The 24,915-nt window shown below is 49.1% G+C and overlaps 1 protein-coding gene across 3 annotated transcripts in view; it reads right to left on the bottom strand.

Annotated features, from left to right (window-relative positions):
• Positions 1-24,915, bottom strand: part of RASGRF1 (Ras protein specific guanine nucleotide releasing factor 1) — a 68,102-nt gene that overhangs the window by 8,525 nt on the left and 34,662 nt on the right. The window contains exons 6-20 of one of the 3 annotated variants that reach the window (XM_061595596.1): positions 22,843-22,922; positions 21,082-21,275; positions 20,639-20,748; positions 16,900-17,018; positions 14,361-14,521; positions 13,082-13,145; positions 11,678-11,814; positions 11,235-11,317; positions 10,305-10,601; positions 8,690-9,063; positions 8,134-8,259; positions 4,519-4,689; positions 4,122-4,228; positions 1,632-1,744; positions 918-978 (exon numbers count right to left, since the gene is read on the bottom strand). In XM_061595596.1, the coding sequence (XP_061451580.1) occupies positions 918-978; positions 1,632-1,744; positions 4,122-4,228; positions 4,519-4,689; positions 8,134-8,259; positions 8,690-9,063; positions 10,305-10,601; positions 11,235-11,317; positions 11,678-11,814; positions 13,082-13,145; positions 14,361-14,521; positions 16,900-17,018; positions 20,639-20,748; positions 21,082-21,275; positions 22,843-22,922 (2,197 nt within the window). The remainder of the gene's footprint in view (positions 1-917; positions 979-1,631; positions 1,745-4,121; positions 4,229-4,518; positions 4,690-8,133; positions 8,260-8,689; positions 9,064-10,304; positions 10,602-11,234; positions 11,318-11,677; positions 11,815-13,081; positions 13,146-14,360; positions 14,522-16,899; positions 17,019-20,638; positions 20,749-21,081; positions 21,276-22,842; positions 22,923-24,915) is intronic. The other 2 variants (XM_061595597.1, XM_061595598.1) reach the window with 2 other exon arrangements.

The raw sequence follows: 24,915 nt of genomic DNA, 5'->3' as shown, positions 1-24,915 counted from the left end.
GTAGACTTGGATGATGGTTATGTTAATAGGTTTCCCGTTTAATCTCATTGATATCACTCGCTTAGACCTTGTGTTATAGCTCCTAATTGCTTTTGCTACATCACTTCTCACTATTAAAACAACCCCGTTTCTTCTTAATTTCTCATTTCCTGCATAAAATATTTTGTAGTTGCCTGATTGACAATGTCCCATTCCCATCCATTTTAATTCACTCACGCCAGAGGTGGTTTACCATTGCCTTCCTCTGAGTTTGGCTGCATCTTAGTCTGGTGTCTCAGCTTTGACCATTCCGCCTTGGGTGCCCCTGCGTGGCACTCCACACCAATTTTGCCTCTTTGCCCACACAAGAAGGTGCAAAACTCCTGCCCCTTTGCTCTCTTGCACAGAGCAAAGTTGCTCTTTGGGGTTTCCCAAAGTGGTTTTGGCCTCTGGGCCTTGTCTTCAGTGGGACTCTACAATACAAAGGGCCCTTTCATTGCTTTTTGCTAGTAGATGTCCAGGAGATCCCTTGATAAGCCACCATCCACCCACCCACACACCCAGGAGAGACATTTCTGCTCCCTGGTTCACTGTGGCTGTTGAAGAATTTTACCCCCAGACTCCCAGCTCTGCATCCTGGGTCCAAACAGGATTCCCCATAAAGTAGCACCTTCACATGACAGCCATGGAGTTTATATGAAAACTGCCCACAGTCACAAGGCGAAATCCCAACGGAACTTCATATTGTACGTTCAGTCATGAAATACTCACTTAGCAGACAATGAAAGACAATGCTTGCCATGGAATACAAAGGGATCAAAGTAGACAAAAGTGTGTGTGTGTGTGGGAGAGAGAGAGAGAGAGAGAGAGAGAGAGAATGAACCCAGCCCTTAATGGTGATCCACTTGAGGGAGGTTGGAAGCTGGGGGGAAGGTTACCATTTGCAGAATCTCTTCCAGAGTGACCTGATTGTCTCCTGGGTCCTCCTGAGTCAAGGTCCTACGGTATGAAAGAAAAACGACAGCACTGCAGTGTAGAGTTGCAATACGACTTTTATGCACTGGCTAAGTTTCCCTTAACTGGGAAAGAAAGGCTAGAAGTCCTCAGTTCTATTTATTCTAAAACCAAAAACCAAAAAAGTGAGTTGGGCCATGTGTCAAACTCTGGCCTGAGATGCATTGTTTGCACAATCTGTATCTGAAGCTGATATTTCTAGGTCAACTTCATTCTATGCAATTATAAAGTTGGGAAATCAGCAGAAACATCTTCAGGGGGCCATCTTCTAAAGAGCCAAAAGTACATGTTAGATTTTCATTTATCGCCCCCCCCAGAAGCCCCTTGACATTGAGTGGGAAAGTGGGGGCAAGCATCTCCTCATTGCTGCTAATTGCCTTTGTCTAAGTGGTAGCAACTGGTAGCCCGTGGGCCAAGCCCAGCCTACAGATCACTGCCCATTGACCCAACACTTAACTATGCCCTGGGTTATTAGGGCTCTCAGTCTGCACCACACATCTTTGAGTGTGGCAGCAGATGAATGCAGGATGGCAAGGGACTCGCCTCTGCCCTTGGCTAGTTCACTTGCCAGCCTAGTGGCCAACCATGGACCTGTTGGCTATAGGAGGACCTTCTGTACTGGGCTTGCCATCACTTGCCTTATGATGTTAGCAGCTGCTTTCCTTTCTTGAGTCAGGAGTTCTGGGTCATGGATCACTTCCTCTAGAAAGCTGATCACTTTACATTTCAGTTCATCATTTGTTTCAAAATCCTGCAAAAAAAGTATATATTTATATATATCTCCAGCATTTCGGGCTCTATGATCAGCAGAGGAGGCCCTGTTGGTGGTACTCCCCCTAGGGTTGCCCAGTTAATAGTGACCTGTGACAGGGCCTTCTCAGTCATTGTTCCATTTGTGGAATACCCTCCTTAGTGAGGTGTTTCAGTCTCCTTCATTATTAAGCTTTAGGAAAAATTTAAAAACATTCCTGTACACCCAGGCATTTGATGTCTGAAAGATCTGCCTCTAATTATTAGTTGTGAGAGATGGTGTTTACTTTAGCGAGCTGTTTTTAACTGTTTGAGAAGGCTGTTTTTAATTGTTTTTAGGAGTTTTAATTGTATTGTTGTAGTACTGACAAGTGTTTGGGCTCCCTGGGCTCCTTTGAAGGAAGGGTGAGATATACATTTAATAATAATAATAATCCTTCACCAGTAAGTCCCAGGGCAGGTCACAGCAACATAAAATACATTACTAAAAACAAATTAAAACAAAGTAACAAACAATATATATAAACATACAAACAGACAGACACACTTTCACAAGTTATGAGCTTAGCTTGAAAAAGTGCTGGGAGCTGTCTGTAGTCTGTCTCTGGGCCTTTTCCATAAGTCATTCCCATGGAAGACTTGCCTGCTCCAAGGGAGGGAACGAGACCACCGCCTTGCATGGTGAAGGCAGTTTTTCCCAGCTTGTAAATCAAGGGGGGGGGCTAACCTGGGGCCCTCCAGATGTTCCTGTACTCCAAATCCCATCATCTCCAGCAGCCAACATGGCCAATGATTGGTCAGGGATAATGTGAGTTGTAGTCCCAACCACATCTGGGGACCATCCTTGGGGGGGGGGTAGAAGAACTGCAGAAGGAGGGTTCCAGATTTATTTAGAATATTTATATGCAGCCTTTCTTATGCTGAATAAGGTTTAAATCAACATGAAACAGAACAACGAAAGCACAATAAACATAAACCCGCCAAAAAACCCTCTGAAATTCTGTGACAAGCCATGAGAAAATTAGCAGCCAAATTAGCAGCTAAAAGAAGACTCCATCTCCACAGCAAGCCAAGGAGGAAGCGAGCACTATGTGGAAGGTGCATTTTTTGCATCTTGCATATTCTGCCCACAGTCTGGTCCTTCAGGTGGAATTCAGGAGCAGAGCTTATTGTGGCCCTTGCACTCCAAGCAGGGTAGGGGAGCTTCTGAACAGCTCCTTGGAATGCTATCAAAACAGCTGCAGACCCAGCAAGAAATTTCTTCCCTAAGCACTGATTTAAAATATGAGCCTTTGGGTTTTGCAAAGAATTCTGCCCCCCACTTCCCCAATGAAGTGTAGAAAAAATGTGTTATTAGGAGGTGCTTGAAACTCATTTCTCTAATCTTAAATTCAGTTGTCCACATTTCTGCAGCAATATGCACTTTTTAAAGGCCTCATGAAAATTCTTCAGCATTTTATTGTGAATTTCTCCTATTAAACATCTGCTTGCATACAGTTTTGACTAATGTACACATTTTTGCATGCAGTTTCTCCTAATATAATGCATTTTGTTATTTTCACTATTAATTTCACGCACTTTCCCCTAATCTATGGATTTTTTGTAAGCATTGCTTGGTTGAAGAACTGCATCACAACATTTGGATAAGTTGCTACCGGGCCAAGTTCAAGGTTCTAGTCTTGGTGTACAAAGCCCTTTGCAGCTTGGGCCCAGGATACCTGAAAGATTGTCTTACCCCTTATACTGTATACTGTCGGTCACTGCGGTCTGCAGGTGAGGGCCTCCTGCAGATACCGTCTTATCAGGAGGTCCGTTCTGCGCAACATAGGAAGTGGACCTGTAGTGTAGTGGCACCGACCCTTTGGAATTCCCTCCCCTTGAATATTAGGCAGGCGCCATCTCTGCTATCTTTTCGGCGCCTATTGAAGGCCTTCCTCTTTCAACAAGCCTTTTAAGTAAAGACCTTCTCCCAGTCTGCGTCTGTGCTGGAATTGCTTTTTAAGATGTTTATTTAATCTTTTTAACGATGTTTTGTTCTAATGTATGTTAAAGTCTGTTTTTATGATGTTTTAAGTTTTCAGTGCTTTTGTTTGCTGCCCTGGGCTCTGCCACCATAGTCTGATGCAGAATGTTGCTGAATACCAGGTCCTGGAAACCGCAGGCGGGGAGAGTGCTCTTGCCCTCAGGTGCTGCTTGTGGGCTTCCCATAATGGACATTGGTTGGCCGCTGTGAGAACAGGAGGCTGGACTAGATGGGCCCCCTTGGCCTGATCCAGCCACAGGGCTCTTCTCAGGACAGTACTGAGCTAAGTAGACCAAGAGTCTGGCTCAGTGCAAGGCCCCTTCCTGCGTGTTGTGTTCTGTTCCAGGAGCCGTACCTGGGAGTGCTTGGAGACCCAATGCCTCAGGACATTGAGCACCCTGTTGGTTGCCGCCCTCCTGATCACAAACTCTTTGTCGCCGTTCCTTTGGTCAGGGGGGAAGCCTGGAAGGAGAGAGGGAACTTCAGAGCCCTGTGACCAGGCTGGGCTGGCACACAAAGCAGGCAAGGGGAACCTCGGAGGATGTGCTCCAACCTAGGTGGACTCTGGCGGCCGGCACAGATTCTGCCTCTCAGCTGCATCATCCCTGCAGCACCCCTGCAAGCCTCTCAGCAGCATTGTGCACATCTGCACATAAACTGGCCTTTTACAAAGTCTCCAGGGCACCCTCCCTCCCCAGGGAATGTGGGGCTGGGGAGAAGCACAACCCCAGGAGCAGCCCCTCTTCTCTCACCTGCGCTCGCGAGGGACATCCTCCTGTAGTTCTCTTTGGCTGGGGTGCCCTCATTGGCCCCTGCAGTTGCGATGGCAAAAGCAGATGCCGCCGAGAGACCACTGCGGCTGTTGTCCAACTCCCGGCAAGATGTCATAACGACACCGTTGTTATAGGAGAACAAAGGGAATTCTGCACCAGGAAGAGAGAGAAGACTGAGGAGGTTGGGTATGGGGGGCACTGTTTGGCAGTGGTTCCGTTCCTTCCTCTCCGGTAGGTACCAAAGAATAGCACTGGAGGAGGAGGTTTCGGATCCCTGGACTCTCACTTGTGGGGTGCCACAGGGTTCCATCCTCTCCCCGATGCTGTTTAACATCTATATAAAGCCGCTGGGGGCAATCATTAGGAGATTTGGGCTGCAGTGTAATCAATATGCGGATGACACACAGCTCTATCTCTCATTTAAATCTTCACCAAGGTTGGCTGTTGAAACCATGTCCAAATGTCTGGAGGTGGTGAGTGGCTGAATGGGAAGGAATAGGCTGAAGCTGAACCCGGACAAGACCGAGGTACTGTTTGTGGGTGACAAGGGAAGGTTGGGGGATGTGGACCTTGTGCTTAATGGGGTATGGTTGCCCCTGAAAGACCAGGTCCACAGCCTGGGGGTCATTCTTGACTCCCAGCTGTCCATGGAGGCTCAAATCTCGGCTGTAAGCCAGACGGCGCTGTATCAACTCCATCTGATATGGCGGCTGCGCCCCTACCTTCCCAATCATCTGCTCCCACCAGTAGTGCATGCCCTGGTCACCTCTCACCTAGACTACTGTAATGTGCTCTACGTGGGGTTACCCTTGAAAACGGTCCGGAAGTTGCAGCTGGTACAGAATGCGGTGGCTCGTCTGATTAAAGGTAGCCGCTGACAAGATCACATCACTCCTGTATTGAAGGAGTTGCACTGGTTACCAGTTGCTTACCGAACCCAATTCAAGGTGTTGGCTTTGACCTTTAAAACCCTATACGGTTTTGGACCAATCTATCTGAAGGAGCGCCTCCAACATCGTCAGGGATGCCACTCAACAAGATCAGCCTCAGAAGACCTTCTCTCGATCCCACCAGTTAAAATAGCCAGACTGGTGAGGACCAGAGAGAGGGCTTTTTCAATAGTGGCCCCCACCCTTTGGAATTCTCTCCCAAATGATCTCCGTCATGCCCCCTCTTTGATGAGCTTCCGCCAGACCCTGAAGACATGGCTCTTCAGGAAGGCTTTTGGGATGGCCTAGGCTTTTACTGTTGTTTTTAAATTTTAATGTTTAATGTATTGTTTATTCTGTACGTCGCCCAGAGTGGCTGGTGAACCAGCCAGATGGGCGACTAATAAATTCAATAATAATAATAATAATAATAATAATAATAATAATAATAATAATAATAATAATAATAATAATAATAGCAATGTCTCTTCTGACATGAAACTCTTCCCACAGCCTTCCTCCTCCTCCCCACCTACTGGATATTAATGGAGAGTCTTGGAGGGCCAAATTCGTTCCTGGGAAGCGCATTCGTAAGGATTAACAGCCTCTCCCAAGAGATCAATGCAACATATTCAAAAGGGGCAGCTGAGAAGTGACGTTCTTCACTGCTGAATACATGCATTAGTAGAGATTCGGCTGTGATGCAGCTTAAGCACATCATAATCCAAGCTACATGTGTGTGTTTTACCTGAAAGGAGCAGGCTTTTCCCCTGCATTCAAATCACTGAGACTTTAGACTTGTTCAAAATAAGAAAAGGCTACTTTATTTACAGAAACACATAGTTGATAGTTAAAGGTAACGGTGTCCCTGCACTTGTAGTGCGAGTCGTTTCCAACTCTTAGGGTGACGTCTTGCGACGTTTACAAGGCAGACAGTATATATGGGGTGGGATTGCCAGTTCCGTCCCCGGCCTTTCTTTACCCCCCAGCATATGCCGGGTACTCATTTTGCTGACCACGGCTGGATGGAAGGCTGAGTGGACCTCGACCCCTTTTACCGGAGATTCGACTTCCTCCTTCTGTTGGAATCGAACTCCGGCCGTGAGCAGTGCTTCGACTGTGTTACCGCCGCTTACCACTCTGCACCACGGAGGGTCTTAGTTTATAGTTAGAAGTAGAGTAATTGCCTAACTAAGTTGGAGGCGCACTTGCCAGGCTTGGTCATGGCTCTCCTGCTCCAGGAGAGAGGAGCAAAGGCAAAGATGTCTCATCTCTCTCAGCTGGTCAAAGGAGGAGGAGGAAGGAGAGTTTGGAAGAAGCTTCCCTAAGGGTATCAGTTTACAATGGAAGGAAGGCAGATAGAGGAGCACAGGTGAAGAGAGGCAGCCTAGCCACCTTGGAGGACCCTCTCTCTGGTTAGAGACAAGACACACTCACTGTTCATCTGGTTCCAGTGCTTCTCCACCTCTCTTTTCTAAAAACGGTGGGGGGGGGGCACAGGACACTAGTCCACTCCATCCCTTTTTACCGTAAAACCTGGTGGGATCAGCTTGAGTGCATATTTTTTTAAAATTCAGCATCAAAGAGATTTCACGACTGATTGACAGATCAACCTGTTTCCCCTCCAGGTGTGGCCAATGGAAATGCTTTGCTGTAGGCGATGATTGTGCTCACAGACTTAATCTCCCCTCAGTCATGCAGAGAGAACCCAATGGGATTTGCTGTTGCCACACTTCCAGCAATCACCCTTGTTACACAACAGAGGCTGGTTTGAAGATGGCTTCAGCTGGCTCCCTCCAATACCCGTTTATCCAAAGGAATGTGGAATTTTTCAAGTCCCTTTCCCCCTGTGTTTGCAAATCACACTTCATCTGTCCACACAGGCCTGCAGCCCGCCTAAAAATTTTGAGGGGAGACTGAAATGAGGAGGGAGCAGAGTTTTTTTCTGTAATAAACTTAATTATCTATTTTTTTGTAAAAAAAAATTGAGGGGGAGGAAATTTTTAGGGGGGCAGCCCCCCCAGTCCTCCCCCTAGCTATGGATCTGTGTCCGGACCATGGATTGCATCCAACACAGGGCCAAGTTAAAGTCACTTCGTGGTACACTTGTGCTGGCAGAACCTTGTTATGCAAGGAAAAACAGAAGAGCATTACCAAAGGATTGTTGTGCGACCGATGGAGCAATAAGAACCAGCTGTTGCACAAAAGTCTTCCGCTAGCGCAACCGTTGCACTGGATGCTGTGCAGCCTTTACATTCTGCCATCCGCTAGCACAAAGACGCTTGCGCTGGCAGACAGAGAATGCTGGCTATGGCCCAGTAAATATTTTCAGCTTTGAAAAGAACCCCTCATTACCAGAAGCACAGCCACCGCCCCTCGCAGACATCTTCTTCCCCCACTCAGAGCTGCCACCGACATCAGCAAGAAGTCGCTGCTCTTAAGTGCATTGCAACAGCTGCCTCTTGCAATAACTCGCTCTTGAGCTTGCTTTTCCCTCCTCCCTCCCCGCACCTTTGTTCCTTTTTCCTTGTGTGTTGTGTCTTGTTAGATTGCAAACCTAAGGGTAGAAACTGTTTTAATATTGGTACTTGTAAGCTGCTCTGAGAGTCTTTTTGGCTAAAAGGCGAGATAAAAATGTCATAAATAAATCAATAAATAAAATTGCCTGAGGAGTTTTTGCCTTTGACCAGTTTAGGGGTTGTGGGCGATTTTGTTGGCGAGGTTTCCGTTTCTGCTTCATCACTCTGGTTGGGATCTATGTCAGATTCTTCTCTTACAGACATTTCTGGGCCTGGTTGGAACAAAAAGCACTTTTTCAGGATTTCTCACAAGCACACCGGATCAGAACAACGTCCAGGAGTTAGACGTTTTTTTCAGAAGGACTGTCTGAACCCAGCCTTGGAACAATTTCCACACTGATTTGCTTGCAGCCTACATAAATATCAGTCTGCCCCCCCCCCGCCTCCAGGTACAAAGAGCTGTTGTACTCTGGGTCAGCCCCATAATCTTTCCAGCCCTGATATTAGCAACGGTGTCTGGCAGCTGCTCATCTGGAAACGCTGCCCTGCCCTGAGACACCCCCGCCCCAAACGAGCCTGGGAGTCAAACACAAGCTCTCGTGCCAGAGAGCAAAGTAGCCATGAGCCCTTGGAAGGCACCGCACAGGCTCTGGAGAGGCAGGTCCACTCTGCACACAGGAGCCTCCTCCAGAAAGCACTTACTTTGCTTGCTCAGACACGTCTCCTCCGACTTCTCAGTGGGCCCTTCCCCCTCATCTGAGATCTTGTTGGAGTAGCTACTGGCGGAGACGTAGAGTTTGTTGATGTCCAGGGTGGTTTTGCTGAATGGCGACATGGAGGAGTACATGCTTGCGTAGCCGTTGGGGGAGCAGCTCAGGGCGGCCAGGTCCAGAGCCTTCCCGCCGGTGATGATGGGGATGTTCAAGGACAGCTTCCTCCTCCGGCTGGGCGAGGAGGATTTGGTGATGGAGAGGGGAGGTGGGGAGGAAAACTTCCGGTTGGCACGCGGAGACTTGGGAGGCTCCCCGTAGAGGAGCTTGGTGTTCTGGCTGCTTGCAAACAAGAGCTCCAGGGACCTTGCGGGAAGAAAACCAGCCCCCCCCCCCATTTTACTTGCCATTTCTAACATTCCTTTTCATCCCCAAACAGCACAGCGGTCTGAACTTCTTCTCCCACTGCAATCTACCTCATGGCACTGTTTCTGCTTTAAAGGCTTTTAAATCGTTTTATCTGTTTAGATTTATTATTTATCGATTTAATACATTTCTACCCCGCCTTTCTTTTTGTGATAGAAACCCAAGGCGGCTTCCATGTGGTTCCCAGGCCGTCTCCCATCCAGGCACTGACCAGACCTGGAGCCGGCCTCATGTGCCTTCAGAGCTTGGAAAAGTTACTTTTCCAAGCTCTGCGTTCAGACCAATGCTTTTCTAGTTCGGCTATCTGAGTTGGGATGGGTGCTGCTCCAACCTGGATGGCTGATTCCAGAAGGTCCTGTGTGTGGGGGGACACTACTGTTCAGCCCCATGGCACTATGGGGGCTGTGGGGCCCTGTGTTACTCCATTTTACCTCCCGTGCTTTTTAACATCTACATGAAACTGGCGAGGTCATTTAGAGATTTAAGTTGATGAGGAGACCTCCAAGTTCTGCTTTTCCTTTTTCATCTAATTTAGGGGAGCGGAAATGTTGAACTGGTGCTTGAAATAATGCATCCGTTTGATAAGGACCAAACAGAAGCTCATTCCAGACAAGATGGAGGTTCTGTTGGAGAGTGGTTCATCTGAGAGGAAGGTGAGATTCCACCTGTTTTGGATGACACCCTAAAGCAACACAGGATAGAAACACACTCCCTGTTCTGCCGGCTCCAGTGCATCTCCACCTCTCTCTTCTGAAAAAGGGGGCACATGACACTAGTCAACCCCCCCCCCGCTTTTACTGTAAAACCTGCTGGGAGGAGCTTCAGGGCATTTTTTAAAAAAATTCAGCTTCAAAGAGATTTCTCAACTGATTGGCAGATCAACCCTTCCCCCTCCAGGTGTGGCCAATGGAAACAGCTTTGTTCTGGCATCTGGTGTGTTGACAGCCACAGCTTCCAGTCGCTATAACAGCTTCCTGGCAGCAGCTCTCTGGGGTTTTAGGCAGGGGGCATTCCCAGCCCTACTTGGAGATTGAATTTGAACCCAGGACTTTCTGCATGCAAAACAGATGTTTTAACACTGAGCTGTGGTCCTTTCCTCTCCACTCCACATGCCCGCCTTGAATTTCCCATGATAATGAATTCCACCCCAAGAAGGAAAGAGGAGGGGGAGGCAGAGTCACCTTGCAGGAATGGCACTGATTGGCTTCTTGTAGATGGTGATCAGTTTGTCCAAGACAATCATAGCAGTGGTGAAGACCCGGTAAGAGTGCAGAAAGGTGTTGAGAAAGTCTATGCTGAGGAACCGCAGGTCAGTTAGTCTCTCTAGGAGCCGCTCCACGCTGGCATAGCGGATCTGGAGCACTTTGCAGGAGTTCATTGTCTTACTGAATCGGATGTCAACATCATCACAGTATAAGCTGGTGTCAGACCTGGGGCAGAACAATAACACCGAAAATGACACCATGGCAAGCACACGTCTCCTTCTGGTCACACAACTGGGTGCCAGAACGAAGGAGAAGCAGCAGTTTTCAGGTATTCTCTGACAAACTGGGTAAGCAGAGAGGTCTGGGTGACCTCAGGCGTTGCCTTATTATGAGATCCAAGAGTTGCAAAAAATCCTGGGGTTAGTTATTTATCTGTAATGTTTGTATCCAGCTTTATAGTCCCAAGAGGCTTTCAAAGAGCCTTACAGAATTTTTTAAAATTCACATTCAAGTCTGGTATCAGGAACAGAAATGACACACTGTCTCTGTGGTGCTGGGATTACCATTTCCTGCCCTCACCCATGGGACTTCGCTGGTTTCAGCCAATGGATAATAGGCAGCAGAGCCCACTGGTGACCTCCGGGGCAAGGGAGTGGGGCCAACCAGCTGGAACCCGCTGAGCCCATGACAGAGGCCAGTCTTCCAGGATTACAAACTGAGTCACTGGTATCCTGGGCCCTTTAGGTTTTATTTATTTATTATTTGATTTATATCCTGCCCTTCCCCCCAGCAGGAGCCCAGGGCGGCAAGGTTTGGGGAGCGTACCAGCACTATAATGTGATAACGTCGGAAGTACTCCATGAAAAACCAACATTGCCATTCACTCCATTTATCTCAGATACTTACTTGATCATCTGGGGGACGGTGACTTTTGAATTTTCCTCAAAGGCATTCATCATGAGGCCATTGCAGCGAATGTTATCTACACACTGAAAACACAGAAGGGAGGTGCTTAGGGGAGCTGCACTCAAAACAGACTGTGGAAAAGAGGAGTAACGAGGCTGCTGTGACTCTTCAAGACAATTCTGCCAATGGATTTTTTTGAGGTGCTGCCTGAATGTGTCTGGATGTGTGCGTAGCTTCTGGAAAGCTCACACATTTCCATTCCTTTTCCCATTCTTCCCAGAGTTATTCTTCTTTGAGTAACCTTTGACCTACTCTGGATGGCTTGTGAATTACAATCACTCCGATTCATAGGAGAGCGACCCCTGCAGCCCCGCCCCAGGCCCAACTTCCTCAGCCCCCTGGAAGCATCGTGTGAATCTGCGCAAGGTGTGGGTGTGTCTTACCTGGCTGATGTCACTGGTCCATGCAGCCTTTTCTTGCCGGGATGATGCCACAAGGATAACTGTGTAGGAGGGGCTGTCTTTAGGCTCCACCACAATCTTGAAGTCAAGATGGTCTATGTCTTGCCCAGATCCTTTTACTTTGTAATTGAGAAGAGAGACAGTGAAAGGATTGGAGATGGCAAATTGCACACTGGCGGTGGGTGAGGGTGGAGAGAAGGGAACGCAAACTGAATTTTAGGATGCAAGCCGTAACTGGGCTGGGCATGGGGCCCATCATGGTGCCATGACAAGAATTTGGAAGAGCAGCTGCCTTTATGGACAGCATCAGCTATTGTTAACGCCACAGTTCAGGACAGGAACTGGCATCTGCAAGAAGGGTGCATTGCATAGCTCAGCCCTCTGGCGCTTTCAGCTCATTCTTTGCTCAGAGACCATCTGTGATTCCCACACACACACGCACACACCCTGGAATCAAGTCATTCTTCAGCATAACTTGATAAATACCATTTTTAACCACTTCATACACCATTGTTAGTTAAACAGGCCAGCGAGGAGATGCTCATGTTGCCACTTGGGGAGGGTGTGACAGCTGAGCATCTGCCCCAAGTTCAGTCCCTGGCAGTAGGGCAGGAAAAGACCCCTAGCTTGAAAGCCTGGGGAGCCGCTGCCAGTCAGTGTAGGAAATACTGAGCTAGATGGACGAATGGTCTGACTCCGGATAAGGCAGCTTCCGGTGATCATCTCTCACAAGGGTTGCAGCAGCCACCGACTGGCCTTGTAGACTCAGCCACCACCCGAGTCCCCCTGCTAAATGAACGGAGGTGGGTAACCAGCAAGGAGGGGGTCTTTTCAGTGATGGCTCCCTGCTTCTAGAAATGCCTTCCAAGGGGCATTCACCTGGTGCCCTCTTTATGGTCTTTTTGGTGCCAGGTGAAGACCTTTCTGACCACCCAGGGCTGTTGAACAGTCTGGGCCTTTCAGCTGATGATGTTTTAATGTATGTTTCAATTGTGTGTCACCTGGCAGAGCCGGGGGCCCCTGAAAATATGGAAAGTCCTTCGGGTCCCACATCAGAGGAGGCATGGTGAGCCCACCATGATGATCAAGCTCCCTTCTCCTTCCCAGCAGGCTCCCCACAGCCCTCCACTCCTCTGTCCTGGACCTGCCCTCCAAGTCCTGGCTACCCGCTGGGGACGAGACCAGGTCAGCTTTTGCTTCCGTCATCCCACGGCCCCCATTCCAGCCGGCATCTTTGCTGGGGGAGAGGCTTGGTGGCCTGATATGGCCAGGGGCCACCTTTGAGGAACTGGGTTTTACACACTTTTTGTGTCGGAGAGAAAGTTTGCTGGGGGTGGGGCTGAATTCTGGATGGTGGCCTTTGCCTGAGTTCTGCCTGGTACATACTGTCCTCATCAGTGCTCTCTGCATCTTCCACCAGGGTGCAGTCTATGAGGGAGATCACGCCGTTCTGGAAGAGAGAATCAGAGAAGGAGGGCTGCGGAAGCCACTCAAGGGTCAAGCCCCCTCCAGCCTCGGCAGGCTTGGATCTTCTGCCCGCATCAGCCAGGGTGTGCTGTCCAATACGAGACCTGTCTTTTGCCTGTACACATGTGCTTTTTATGCTTCTATGGATTGTGTGCATTTTTATTGGTTTTAATGTAAGCTGCTTTGGGTCACTTTTGCGAAGGAAGTGACTAGTCATAACAAGAATAAAAAACAGCAGGAATGGGGCTTTGTTTGGTCAAAAGAAAATTACGGTTGTATTCAACTGCCATCCTACTCAGAGTAGACCCACTGACATTAATTGAAATGAATAACAGGTTCAGTGGGTCTTCTGTGAGTAAAAGCGTTGGAAACAATGCTTAGGGTTGTAGGACTAACCCTGGATATGCCTGGTTTCCAAGGACACAGAATGCCTAAAACGGAGAAGTTTCCCTAAACAACCAAAACAGTTATTTAAAATGCAGCTATAAATTGAATTCCCTCCGAGTCAGTCTTCCCTATCCCTCCTCCTCACCTCCCAGGGGGCATTAACCTTTTGCACAACTTGTTGCTGTTGTTATTTAAATGTATATTTCCCCCTCCCTTTACCTCCCAAAAGGAGATCAGGTTGGTAAACAACAAGTGACAGAACAATTGAAAAACATCTTAAAAACAAAACTTCTTAAAGATACGTAGAAGTTCTGGGCTCATCAGCAGGATTGCAACTTGTCCAAACTGCAGGGCCCATGCCCAGTTCTTTGGCCAACGTTTTCAGGTCCAGCTTGACATTCTGATGGTGGGCCAGAAATGGCAGGGAAGAGCCATGAACAGATTTTGGTTTCACTTCCTTCAGCCACTGAATGTTTCTAAAGCACATTGTGGCAGTCCTGGGGGGTGCAATGTGATTTTTGACTGGGCTCTTTGGATACCAACAGCTCATGGAGAAATATGATCCACATGGCCTCACCCTAGCCCAGCCCAAGGACTCCTTTCTGGGTCCTCCATGCAAACCGGCACAGGCAGCCTTCCATGGCAACACAGAAATCAGTGGTATCCAACTGCTAGGGCTGGAGAGGTCCAACTCTCTCCTATGACAAGCATGGCCTGCTCAGTAGCCATTGGCTGGAGCTTCTTCAGCGAGCAGAGGGTGGGCCCCTTCCCACCCCTTCCCCCGAAAGGCTGCGCAGCCTTCTCTCCTCACCTTGGTCAAGTGCAGCTTCCCGCCTGAACCTCTGGTGCAAATAATCAAGTGCTTGGAGAAGAGGAAGCATTGCCTCTCGCCCTCCTTCCTCAGGGACAGGGAGCCCAGGCGCCCTCGAGTGATTTTCCCCTTCTCAGACATCGGCACTTGAATGAGAGAGCCTGGGGGAGAGGAGATGCTGGCTTAGCTGGCCTGCTAGCTGGGTCACCTGGCTTGGGCACATGCCAATCCTTCTTTCCAGGCACCACAGCCAGAAGGCAGGCAGGGCCAGCAGGCGGGAGTCAGCAGTTTTGCTCCAGAATGGATCTGCGCCCCCCCATTGCTCTGCATTGCCAAGTGCTCCCCAACTGAAGACAATAACAATAATAATAATAATAACCTTGATTTCGACCCCGCCCTTTTTCCAATAGGACTCAGAGCGGCTTACAACTAAAAACAACACCATTAAAACATACAGAAATATACAATTAAAATAGAATTAAACTATGAGAAAAATTAAAAACCATAAAACATACGTTAAAAATAGCAGACAATTTAAAATAATAAAATCATATACTGTAGACACCAATCCTATGACACTTAATCCTGGTCGTTCTCTATCCCAAATGCCAGTTGAAATAAAACAGTCTTTACTTGTCGCCGAAAAGACGGCAAGGAGGGAGCTGATCGTACCTCACTCGGGAGGGAGTTCCACAACCTAGGGGCGACCACCGAAAAGGCCCTATCTCGTGTCCGCGTCAAATGTGCTTGTGAAGGTGTAGGGAACACAAGAAGGGCCTCACCTAAAGATCTCAAGTCCCGGGCAGGTTCATGTAGGGAGATACGATCTGTCAAATAGTCTGGACCTGAGCCGTATAGGGCTTTGTAGGTCAAAACCAGCACTTTGAATTGTGACCGGAAACAAATTGGCAGCCAGTGGAGCTGTTGTAACAGGGGAGTTGTATGGTCCCTGTAACCAGCCCCAGTTAGTACTCTGGCTGCAGCTCTTTGTACCAATTTAAGTTTCCGAACAGTCTTTAAAGGCAGCCCCACGTAGAGCGCGTTACAATAGTCTAAGCGGGATGTAACCAAGGCATGCATCACCCTGGTCAGATCAGGCAGGTCCAGGAACAGGCGCAGCTGGTGCACCAGTTTTAATTGGGCAAAGGCGCTCCTGGATACAGCAGTAATCTGGGCCTCCAAATTCAAAGCTGAGTCCAAGAGTACACCCAAACTGCGAACCTGAGACTTCAGGGGGAGTGCGACCCCATCCAGCACCGGTTGAATCCCTATTCCCTGATCTGCCCTCCGACTGACCAGGAGTACCTCTGTTTTATCAGGATTTAATCTCAACTTGTTTGCCCTCATCCAGTCCATCACTGATGCCAGACACTGGTTTAGGACGTGTACAGCTTCCTTGGCTTCAGGTGGAAGAGAGAAATAGAGTTGAGTGTCATCAGCATACTGATGGCACCGAACACCAAAACCCCGGACAACCTCTCCCAGCGGTTTCATGTAGATGTTAAATAACATGGGGGACAAAACAGAACCCTGAGGGACCCCATAGGTCAATGGACAGGGGGTCAAGCAGGAGTCCCCCAGTACCACCTTCTGGGTTCGATCCTCCAGGAAGGATTGGAGCCACTGTAAAACAGTGCCCCCAAGTCCCATCTCGGCAAGGCGGCCCAGAAGGATACCATGATCGATGGTATCGAAAGCCGCTGAGAGGTCCAGTAGAACCAGCAGAGACACACTCCCCCTGTCCAGTTCTCTGCGTAGGTCATCCACCAAGGCGACCAAAGCCGTCTCTGTCCCATAGCCAGGTCTGAAACCAGATTGAAATGGATCTAGATAATCCGTATCATCCAGGAATCTCTGGAGTTGGGCAACCACCACACACTCTATTATCTTGCTTAAAAATGGAATATTGGAGACTGGCCGGTAGTTGCCCAATAAAGAGGGATCAAGGGAGGGCTTTTTCAGCAGCGGTCTTATAACTGCCTCCTTTAAGCATGATGGAATTCTGCCTTGTTGTAGAGAGGCATTAACTATTCCCCTGATCCAATCGACCAGTCCCCCTCTGGTACTTCTAATGAGCCAGGAAGGGCAAGGCTCCAGTACACAAGTGGTGGCACGCACCGCTCCAAGGATCTTGTCCACATCCTCGGGCAGGACAAGTTGAAAAGAATCCATTTTAATTAGACAAACAGGTACCAAAGTTACATCCTCAGAGACTGTATCAATTTTAGCATCCAAGTCAGAGCGAATCTGAGCGACTTTGTCTGCAAAGTGCCGTGCAAATTCTTGACAGCGGTCAAGACAAGGGTTCCTCTAGAGCAGGGGTAGCCAAACAGTGGACTCAAACTTCCATCAGTCCCAGACAATATGGCCAATGATCAGAGATGATGGGAGTTGGAGGCCAACAGTATCTGGAGGGCACCCGAACTGTCTACCCGGATCAAGGGTGTGGCTGACAGTGAATGACATAGTGAGCAGAGACCAGGCAGGGGTGAGAACCTGGCTCTACCTGGGCTCTCTGTATCCAGCAGAGAGAAGCTACCTTGTCTCACAAAAGTCTGGCTGGTGTCCAGAAGGATTTCACAACCTTCAACAATCATCCTTTCAATCGCCAGATTCTTCCGAATGTTTTCCGTCTCACTCACTTCGTCGTGCATTATCCTACAGGAAGAGGAAGGACTCAGCCAAATGTCAGCTCCTGAGATGCTGCAGCTAATTACGCTTCCCCACCCCCGCCATCTGCTAGATGCACCCAGTTCCAGAAAATGGCCTCTAGGTATGAAGATAGAACAGCACCTTGCACAGTGTTGGTACTAAACATACTTCCAGAGGTAGCACACATGCCACTAGCTTCAGTATTTGTGGGAAAGTGTTGGCAAAAAGGTTGGTTCAGGGGGAGGTGGTCATTCTCCGTGCCTTGCCCTCCAAGCAGAGCAAAAAGACCCAGCTGAGCGGAGCACCACTTGCAGGACCAACGCAACACATTTTGCTGCTTGAGGCAAAGGACAACAGAAGAATATAAGGACATGGAAAGAGCCTGCTGGATCAGGCCAATGGCCCATCTTGTCCAACACATCCTGTTCCCACAGGCCAACCAGATGCCCGTTATGGGGGAAGCCCACAAGCGGGACCTGAGCGCAAGAGCACTCTCCCCTCCTGCAGGTTCCCAGCAACTGGTATTCAGAAGCATCCTGCCTCCAACTGTGGAGGCCAAGCATAGCCATCATGGCTAGTAGTAGCCATCAATAGCCTTATCCTCCATGAATTTGTCTAACCCTCTTCTAAAGCCATCCAAGTTGGTGGCCACCACTGGCTGGTGGCCCTCCACATTCCATGTGCAGAAGACAACTGGACTGGCAGCTGAATATTATTCCAGCACTGGTGACAGGATAACATCCTCCGCTGCCCATGATCACAGAGGGTGCAGGCCAGGCTGTGTGGCCAGGCACACAGGTGTTTCCTCCACCACCATCCTGCCATCCCCTGCCCCCCTGGCACCTGCTGCCTGAGGCTGTCTAATGGCAGGGCCGGCCCAAATCTCCTGGGCTGGAGAGAACGAATGGCAGGGTGCCACCTCCTCCTCCTCCTCCTCAGCCTGGGACAAGGGAAGCTGCCTTATATGAGTCAGACCATTGGTGCACCTAGCTCAGTATTGTCTACACTGACTGGCAGCGGCTCTCCAGGGTTCCAGACTAGGTTCTCTCCCAGCCCTACCTGGAGATGACATTGGGGGTTGAATCTGGGACCTTCTGCATGCAAAACAGATACTCTGCAATAAATGAAACAAGAGAACTGCTTTCCCACCAGCTGGCCCATCTCTAGCACCCGCAGCCAAGCCTTGGCTGGTGGGAGGCTGTGGGCACACTAGTTGCCATGCCTCCCTTCCCCACTGCTGACTTTGGACCTTTCAGGACTGCCCATGGCAAAAGGTGGTGCCAATCACTATCTGCCTAAGCCTGCAGCAAAGCCGCAAACGGGTTGAGCTACAAATCAGTTGCAATATCTGCCTGAAGCTGAATTTTTTTTAAAAAAAACCCCGCATTCGAGCTGATCCACCCAGCATTTTAGAGTAAAAAGGGGTGGTGTTTGACTAGGGTTGTGTGCCCCTGTTTTCAGAAACAAGAGGTGGAACCGGCAGAACAGGGAGTGTGTCTGTACCTGAAAAGCCCCAGCCAGGTCTAACCAAACGGGACGGGGGGGGGTAGTGGTGGTGGGCTGCTTGAGACTGAAATGTCTTGGAAGTTTATCTGAGAAACCTGAAACTCCTCAGGAATGTGTGTTTTCCCCTCTCAACATTTCTAAAATAGCATATGTTGCCTTGTCATTCTGCCCTTCGCACATCCTGAACACTGTGTCTCTGCTGGAGTACAGATGGCGGCTTATTTTCCCCAATGTGATAATTATACAAAAATGTGAGGTTCAGCATTCATTAAGGCTCTGAGTGATGCATGCACTGGGGAGTTCACTTCTTGGATGTTTGTAAAGTTAGGGAGTGCACACACTCACGTGTGTCCACATTGCACAAGCACACTCGCCCCTTCTTCCATAACTGCCCGGTTGAAGTGCAACATTTGCTACAGGGAACAAAAATCACTTTCCTTAAAATCTCAAGCATTTTAAGGAAGCCATTTTCTAGCCCTTACGGTCATGAAGCCGCAAGCAGGACTACTATTGGCTAGGAGGCGGGGGGCAGGGCTCTAATTCACCCTTTGCCCCCCTCCGTGGCTTGGAAATACAGGGGAAATCATACAAATTATGCTCATAGAAGTGTCCTTAGAATGTATACAATGCATTTCCACTTTTCCGTGTGCTTCACATACATTACCACAAACATATCCTTACAACGGGGGTGGGGAACATTTGTCAGCTTGAGGGCCACATTCCCTTGTGGGAAACCCTCCAGGGGCCACATGCCAGTGATGGATGGGGCCAGATGTAAAAATGGGCAGAGCAAAGTACACCTTACTTTGTGCAATAGACTGCATTCCAGCCATGCAGAAAGTCGGAGATTTTCTTACACACAAACACACAGTCGCCTCTCTTTCCATCCAGGCAAGCATGAGGCGTTACCCCAATTCAAGGACTCCTTCAGCAAAGCAAAAGCACTCTGGAATGGTTCAGAACACAGCTTGCAAGGGATGTAACATGGCGAGAGGCCTCAGAAGAGTCCCAAGAGCCTGATAGAGAGGGCTGGAGGGCATGATTGTCCCCAGGCCCTGAAGTTCCCTAATCCTGCTTTACAGCATCCCTGTGACACAGGCCAGTACCATGTAAAGTTGTGCAGGGGTTGCAGGGGGTCATAGACCCCTTACGTTTTTGGGAGCAGGTGCCAGCCAGGTCCCTATATATGAGCCAATCAGCATGAAAGGGAGCCAGAAGAGTCCTTGTCCTTTCATGCTCATTGGAGCCAATCAGAGTGAAAGGAGGCGAGTCAGCCACTGAGAAGACTCTTCTCAGTAGCTAACCCACAGCCTCCCCTTTCATGCTAATTGGTTCCTAGAGAGGACGGTTGTACAAAGAGAAAGAACAACGAGGGAAAGTGGAAAGGGGGTGCAGCTGTCAGGGGGCCTGGTGTGACTATCATAGGGATGGAAAGTTCTGCCCGGTTCTGTCCTTTATGTTTCTCATTTTCCCAATCTTAAATTTAGTTCTCCACATTTCTGCAGCATTTTGCAGATTTTTTAATGAAAATCCTCCAACATTTTAGTGCAAATTTCTCCTAATAAACACATTTCTGGAAGCAATTCATATAATGCATTTTTTCTGTTATTTTCATTCATATATTCATTTTTATGCACACTTTCCCCTGACATATGCATTTTTGTAAACATTGTTTTGATGGTGAACTGCATTGCAGCATTCGGATAAGTGTGAATTTAGAAGGGTGGATGTGTGTCCGTTCTCACGTTGTTTCAGAAAGTGCACGTCTGTGGGGGGGGGCAGGGAGAGACTTTTTAGTGCCCAGCCCTGTTTAAAAGGGAAACTTGCCTGCTCTGGTCACTGTTGTAAGTGGACAGCTTCACACAGCAGCAGTGATCATATATGCAGACATTAGAGAGAAAATGTGAAATGCTTTGCAATACCCCTTAAAAGGTGAATGTGTGGACCCAGGGTCACCTGAAGTTTGTTCCTGACCTGCATCTTCAGCCTCGAGGACAAGTGGGAGCCAGTGGGGACCTAGCAGGCCACAGCCAATGGGAAAGGGGTCTCCAAATGCCTCCCACCCCCCCACCGCCCCCCTCAAGGCGAGGCGAGCATAAGCAGCTCTCCGATCTTCCAACCTGGACAGCTCCTCCAACTTGGACTTGGCGTAATCCAGGCTGTTCCTTTCCACGTGCTCGTGGGGTGTGTGGGCCAAGAGCTCATGCAACGTCAGGATGTACCTTGGAATCTGGGCCAAGCAGAGATACAAGAGAGGATGGGAGACAGAGAACCGTGCTATGCAACACGCTCACGCAGAAAAGACACTGTTATGTTGCTAGCCAAAACTTTTCCATCCCGGCCTTCCAGTCAAAATCCCCGCCGCTGTTTGCAATCACTAGTCAAAACCAAGGGCTGTGCTGGCTGGAGCTGACGGGAGCTGCAGTCCAAACAGCACAGAGGGGCGCCAGGTTGGGGAGGCTGGCTTAGTTTATGCAGGCCTGTGGGGAGGAGGGGGCAACACGCCCCAGGCCTCCCCTCTGGCCCACAGAGCCGCTGCCTTTGGCCTGCCAGTGCGCCTCACCTGGAACATCGGGTAAGTCAGGAAGGTCTCCAGAGTGCGCTCCTCGCAGTCTGGCTTCGCCTCGTAGTGCTTCAGCAGCTTATCAAAATCTCGGTTCTGTTTGCAGTGGGCCAGAATCTGCAGGCTGTACTGGTGGTTCCGGACAAATTCCTGGTAGATATTGAGCATCGGCAGGAGGATGTCAAAGAGGTCGGCTGCGGGCAGAGAGGCGACAATGAGAATCAGCCGCTGCAGGAGACAGAACCAGCCGCTCTCGCTTGGCTCGGCCAGGAGATGTGAGGTTCTGAGCGCAGAGGAGGAGCCCAGCTGTCCCCTGAACCCAAAGGGACAAGCCCGCGGCAGGCCCAGTGCAGGAACTCTGGTCCCTGCCAAGCTAGGCCTTTAATAGCCTTGGCATCCCCCTGGATTGAGCACATCTCTCCCCTTCCAGCCTTTAGAAACAACAGGAGTATGGGGACAGATCTGGAGTGCAGTGTGAGGGAAATGTTGTTGGCTTTTACATTTCCTTTGCGCTTGTGCCAGAGATCTGTTGATGCTCTCTACCAAACTGAGATTTGCCCAGGAGGGGCAGCAGCTTTGGGGGTGATTTTCACTGGGACTGCCGAAGTGAGGGTGGAAAGAGTTAAGCCCCCTTCCCCCCCCCTTGTGCTTCACTCTGCATCCTGACTGTGGCGACTAGTCCTTCAGAAAGGAAGGCAGAGCATGCACAAGCAACTTGCCATTTGCAGATGGCCCCTAGATGAAGAGCCGACCAGGTCGGGGGTCTCGAACCAGGGACTCTCCTCTCTGTCCTCTTCCACAGGAGGAGCTGCAGCTGCTGTCTTGCCTGAGCCCTTGCCTCCGGGCGGTCCTGACTGCACAAGGTTGCCAGGCTGGCAGCCACCAGCTTGGCAAGACTCAGGTGAGACGAAGCACCAGCGCAACCCCTGGTCCTCAGAAAGGTCCATCTCTGGCCAGCTGGCTGCTCCAAGGGGCTCCTACAGCCCTACAAGAACGCCTGCTCCACTCCCTGCCTGCTTCTAGCTGGGATGGCTGGCAGCTGCTAGGCCTCTCAGTTCTTGCACAGCAGCAGCAGCAGCAGCCTCGTGATGAGAGAAACAGTGCCATTTTCTGTGCAACTCCTCTGGATGGAGCTGAAGGGACTTATTTATTGATTTATTACATTTCTACCCCACCTCTCCTTTCATGCTAGAAATCCAAAGCGGCTTCCATGTGGTTCCCAGTCGGTCTCCCATCCAGGCACTGACCAGGCCTGACCCTGCTTAGCTTCAGCAGGGAGTTGGCCTCATGGGCCTTCAGACCCCAGCCTGGGTCTTGCAAGTCTCTTGGCCAGCCTCTGTTCTCCCCATGCCCAGATGTGAGGGAAGCCCCAGAGGGGGTTTCTCCTGACTAAGCAACACCCTCCTCCTGTATACTAATGCCAAACTTATTCCCCAAGGGTGGCATTCAGACAGCACCACTCACACGAGAAAGAAGTCTGGGGGGGGGATCCCAAGGTTTGCAGAAGTATAAAAACTAGGAAAAACATGCTAAGGGGGACTCAAAAATAGCCTAATGTGGCTGGAGTTTGCTCAGTGGGCACCAAATACTGGCTAGAGGGGGAGAGGGGGTTGCAAACCAGAGAGGAGAGGGAATGAAATGGAGTGTCCTGGAAAAAGGCATGGCTGGCTGGCTAAGCACTCTACATGGCAATATCTTGTTGCAGTTCCCACTTGTCCTAGTTAATCAGGAACACAACAGGCAACAAACAGTGACACTCACCCAGCACCAAGGTTGGCCAGCTGGAGATTCGTGCTTTCAGGCCCTGGTAAAAGATCTGGTGTAAAAACATGATTGTTTCGCTGAAAGAGAAAACAAGACAAATAAGGTTGGAGTCGTCATGTTTGGGGGCATTTGTCCCACCCTCTGATTTTCACAGGGCTCAGCAAGTTGATGGAGCAAAATCCCAATTCTTAAGTATGAATGTTTTCTTCTCTGCAGAATGTTTCCATTTGCACGTTAACAAGAGAGCAAAGTGTCTCCCCACCCTCTAACATCTGAGGGAAAATGATTCCCAAAAGATCAAGAGCGGAGCAACAATCAGCTGGGCCTGAGAGCACCTGTGTTGGGACAGGGGGCAAGGAGGAGTCCATGATCTGCTCCCTGCTGCTTTGAGATCTTCGCTACCATTTTGTGGTCCGTTCTGGGCCTGTATTTTTAGTCTGGGCGTTGCATTGTCCCTCTGAGTAGAATCAGAGGAACACATTTCCCCACCAACATGAGGCCCATCATGCATTGGGTACTTTCAGGGCAAGTCATGTCTATTTGTCCAGTTCAGTTTTTTTGGTCTACAGAAAAAAATATCAAATACCATTTGATACCACAGCGAAGCGGGGGGTGGGGACACACCATGCATTGACACACAAGCAGTGTCTTTTAAAATGAGAGCACTACAAAATCCACAATCAGAGTCAGATGAATTTTGCCTCAGAACTCATCTTCCCTTTAATAATTGTGAGCCAATTTTAATGTCTCCAGCAAAGAACTTGGCCATATTTCTGTGATCTTAGGGTCAGAAAAGTTTCCATTTGATTCCCAGTGCATGATGAGGACGGACTGGTTTGCACGTCATGGTAAGCCAACCTATGACGGCTGGTGGTTAGTGCTGTCTCCTCACTGTTTGTTCTTGGCTGCAGCTCACAGTCACTGTGAAGAGAGCATTACCACCAGCCCAGGTTCAAATGACGTGCCAAGCCAAATCTTGCCTTAGCTCAGCATCACACAGGAGTAAAAAAGACTTGGGAGGAGCCAAGCGTGGCTGTGAGCTCTTCTGCAGATCCTGCACAGTCATGCAGTAAGCCAAGTTTGGCATGCATTGACATGCAAACCAGATTAAGAATTAAGATAAAGAACAGATGAAGAAGCAGAGCCAGTTTTGCATCTGCTCTCTTCCTCCCCTCCGTTCATAAGCAGCTGCGCAGCCTCCAAGTGCACCAGCCCCACTCTCCTGCCTAGCCGTTGCCGCTGGCTCATCGCCCATTATGCTGGCGAGGTGCTCTGGGCTCCCCTCATTAATTCCACTCCTCCAAAATCCTTCCTTCTTAGAGCCCCACTTAATTTCATAAAAGTCTCCCCTTCTTTTCAAATGTGCACATCCATTAGATTTGCAACATATCGCATCAAGTGATTTGCTTTTAACTGGGAAGTCCAGAGTTCCAGCCTTTTCATTCCTGCAGATGTCCTGGTAGGGACGGCTTTGGCTTAAATCCTGATTTTTATCACCTCCTCTGCAGGAAAGATCCAAACAGGCTCAACAATTCTCCTTTGGTTATGTGTTTCTGATAAGCATCCAACTTCCCTTCGTTTTTGGAGATGAGGGCCAAATATTTTTGCTTTCATTTCTTGCAGCTGATAAATTATCCTGGTCACCTCATTCTCTTGAGGGTCCTGCCCAGACTGTTCAATGTGCCTTTGGGTGCCTCCAGACTGTCCGTGTTTTTTGGGAGGGATTCAAGTACATACTGAGACTTCAGGTTTGCATGATTAAAGTGGATTAAAGCACTTTGTTGCCCTAGAACAACAAATCTACTTTTTTTTTTTTAAAGGACTTTTTGTGGTTTGGAAAGTGACAGGGAAATGCATTTAAAAGTGTGGGGTGAAATTTAACTCACAGGAAGATATATAAACAACATCCCACAAGCAAATCAGGATGGATGTAGGATAGATGCTCATTGTCACTGCTTAAACAAATCAGAATGAATGCTCAGTAAAGACTGGACATTGTCTAACCACTGCATAAGCTTTGTCCAAGGAAATCAGGATGAATGCTGAATAAACAGGTCGCCTGGAAATGTT

Source organism: Rhineura floridana, chromosome 14, assembly GCF_030035675.1.
Source record: "Rhineura floridana isolate rRhiFlo1 chromosome 14, rRhiFlo1.hap2, whole genome shotgun sequence".
NCBI classification, from domain to species: Eukaryota; Metazoa; Chordata; class Lepidosauria; order Squamata; family Rhineuridae; genus Rhineura; species Rhineura floridana.
The sequence above is the reverse complement of the archived record's forward strand: the minus strand, read 5'-3'. Positions and strand labels throughout refer to the sequence as shown.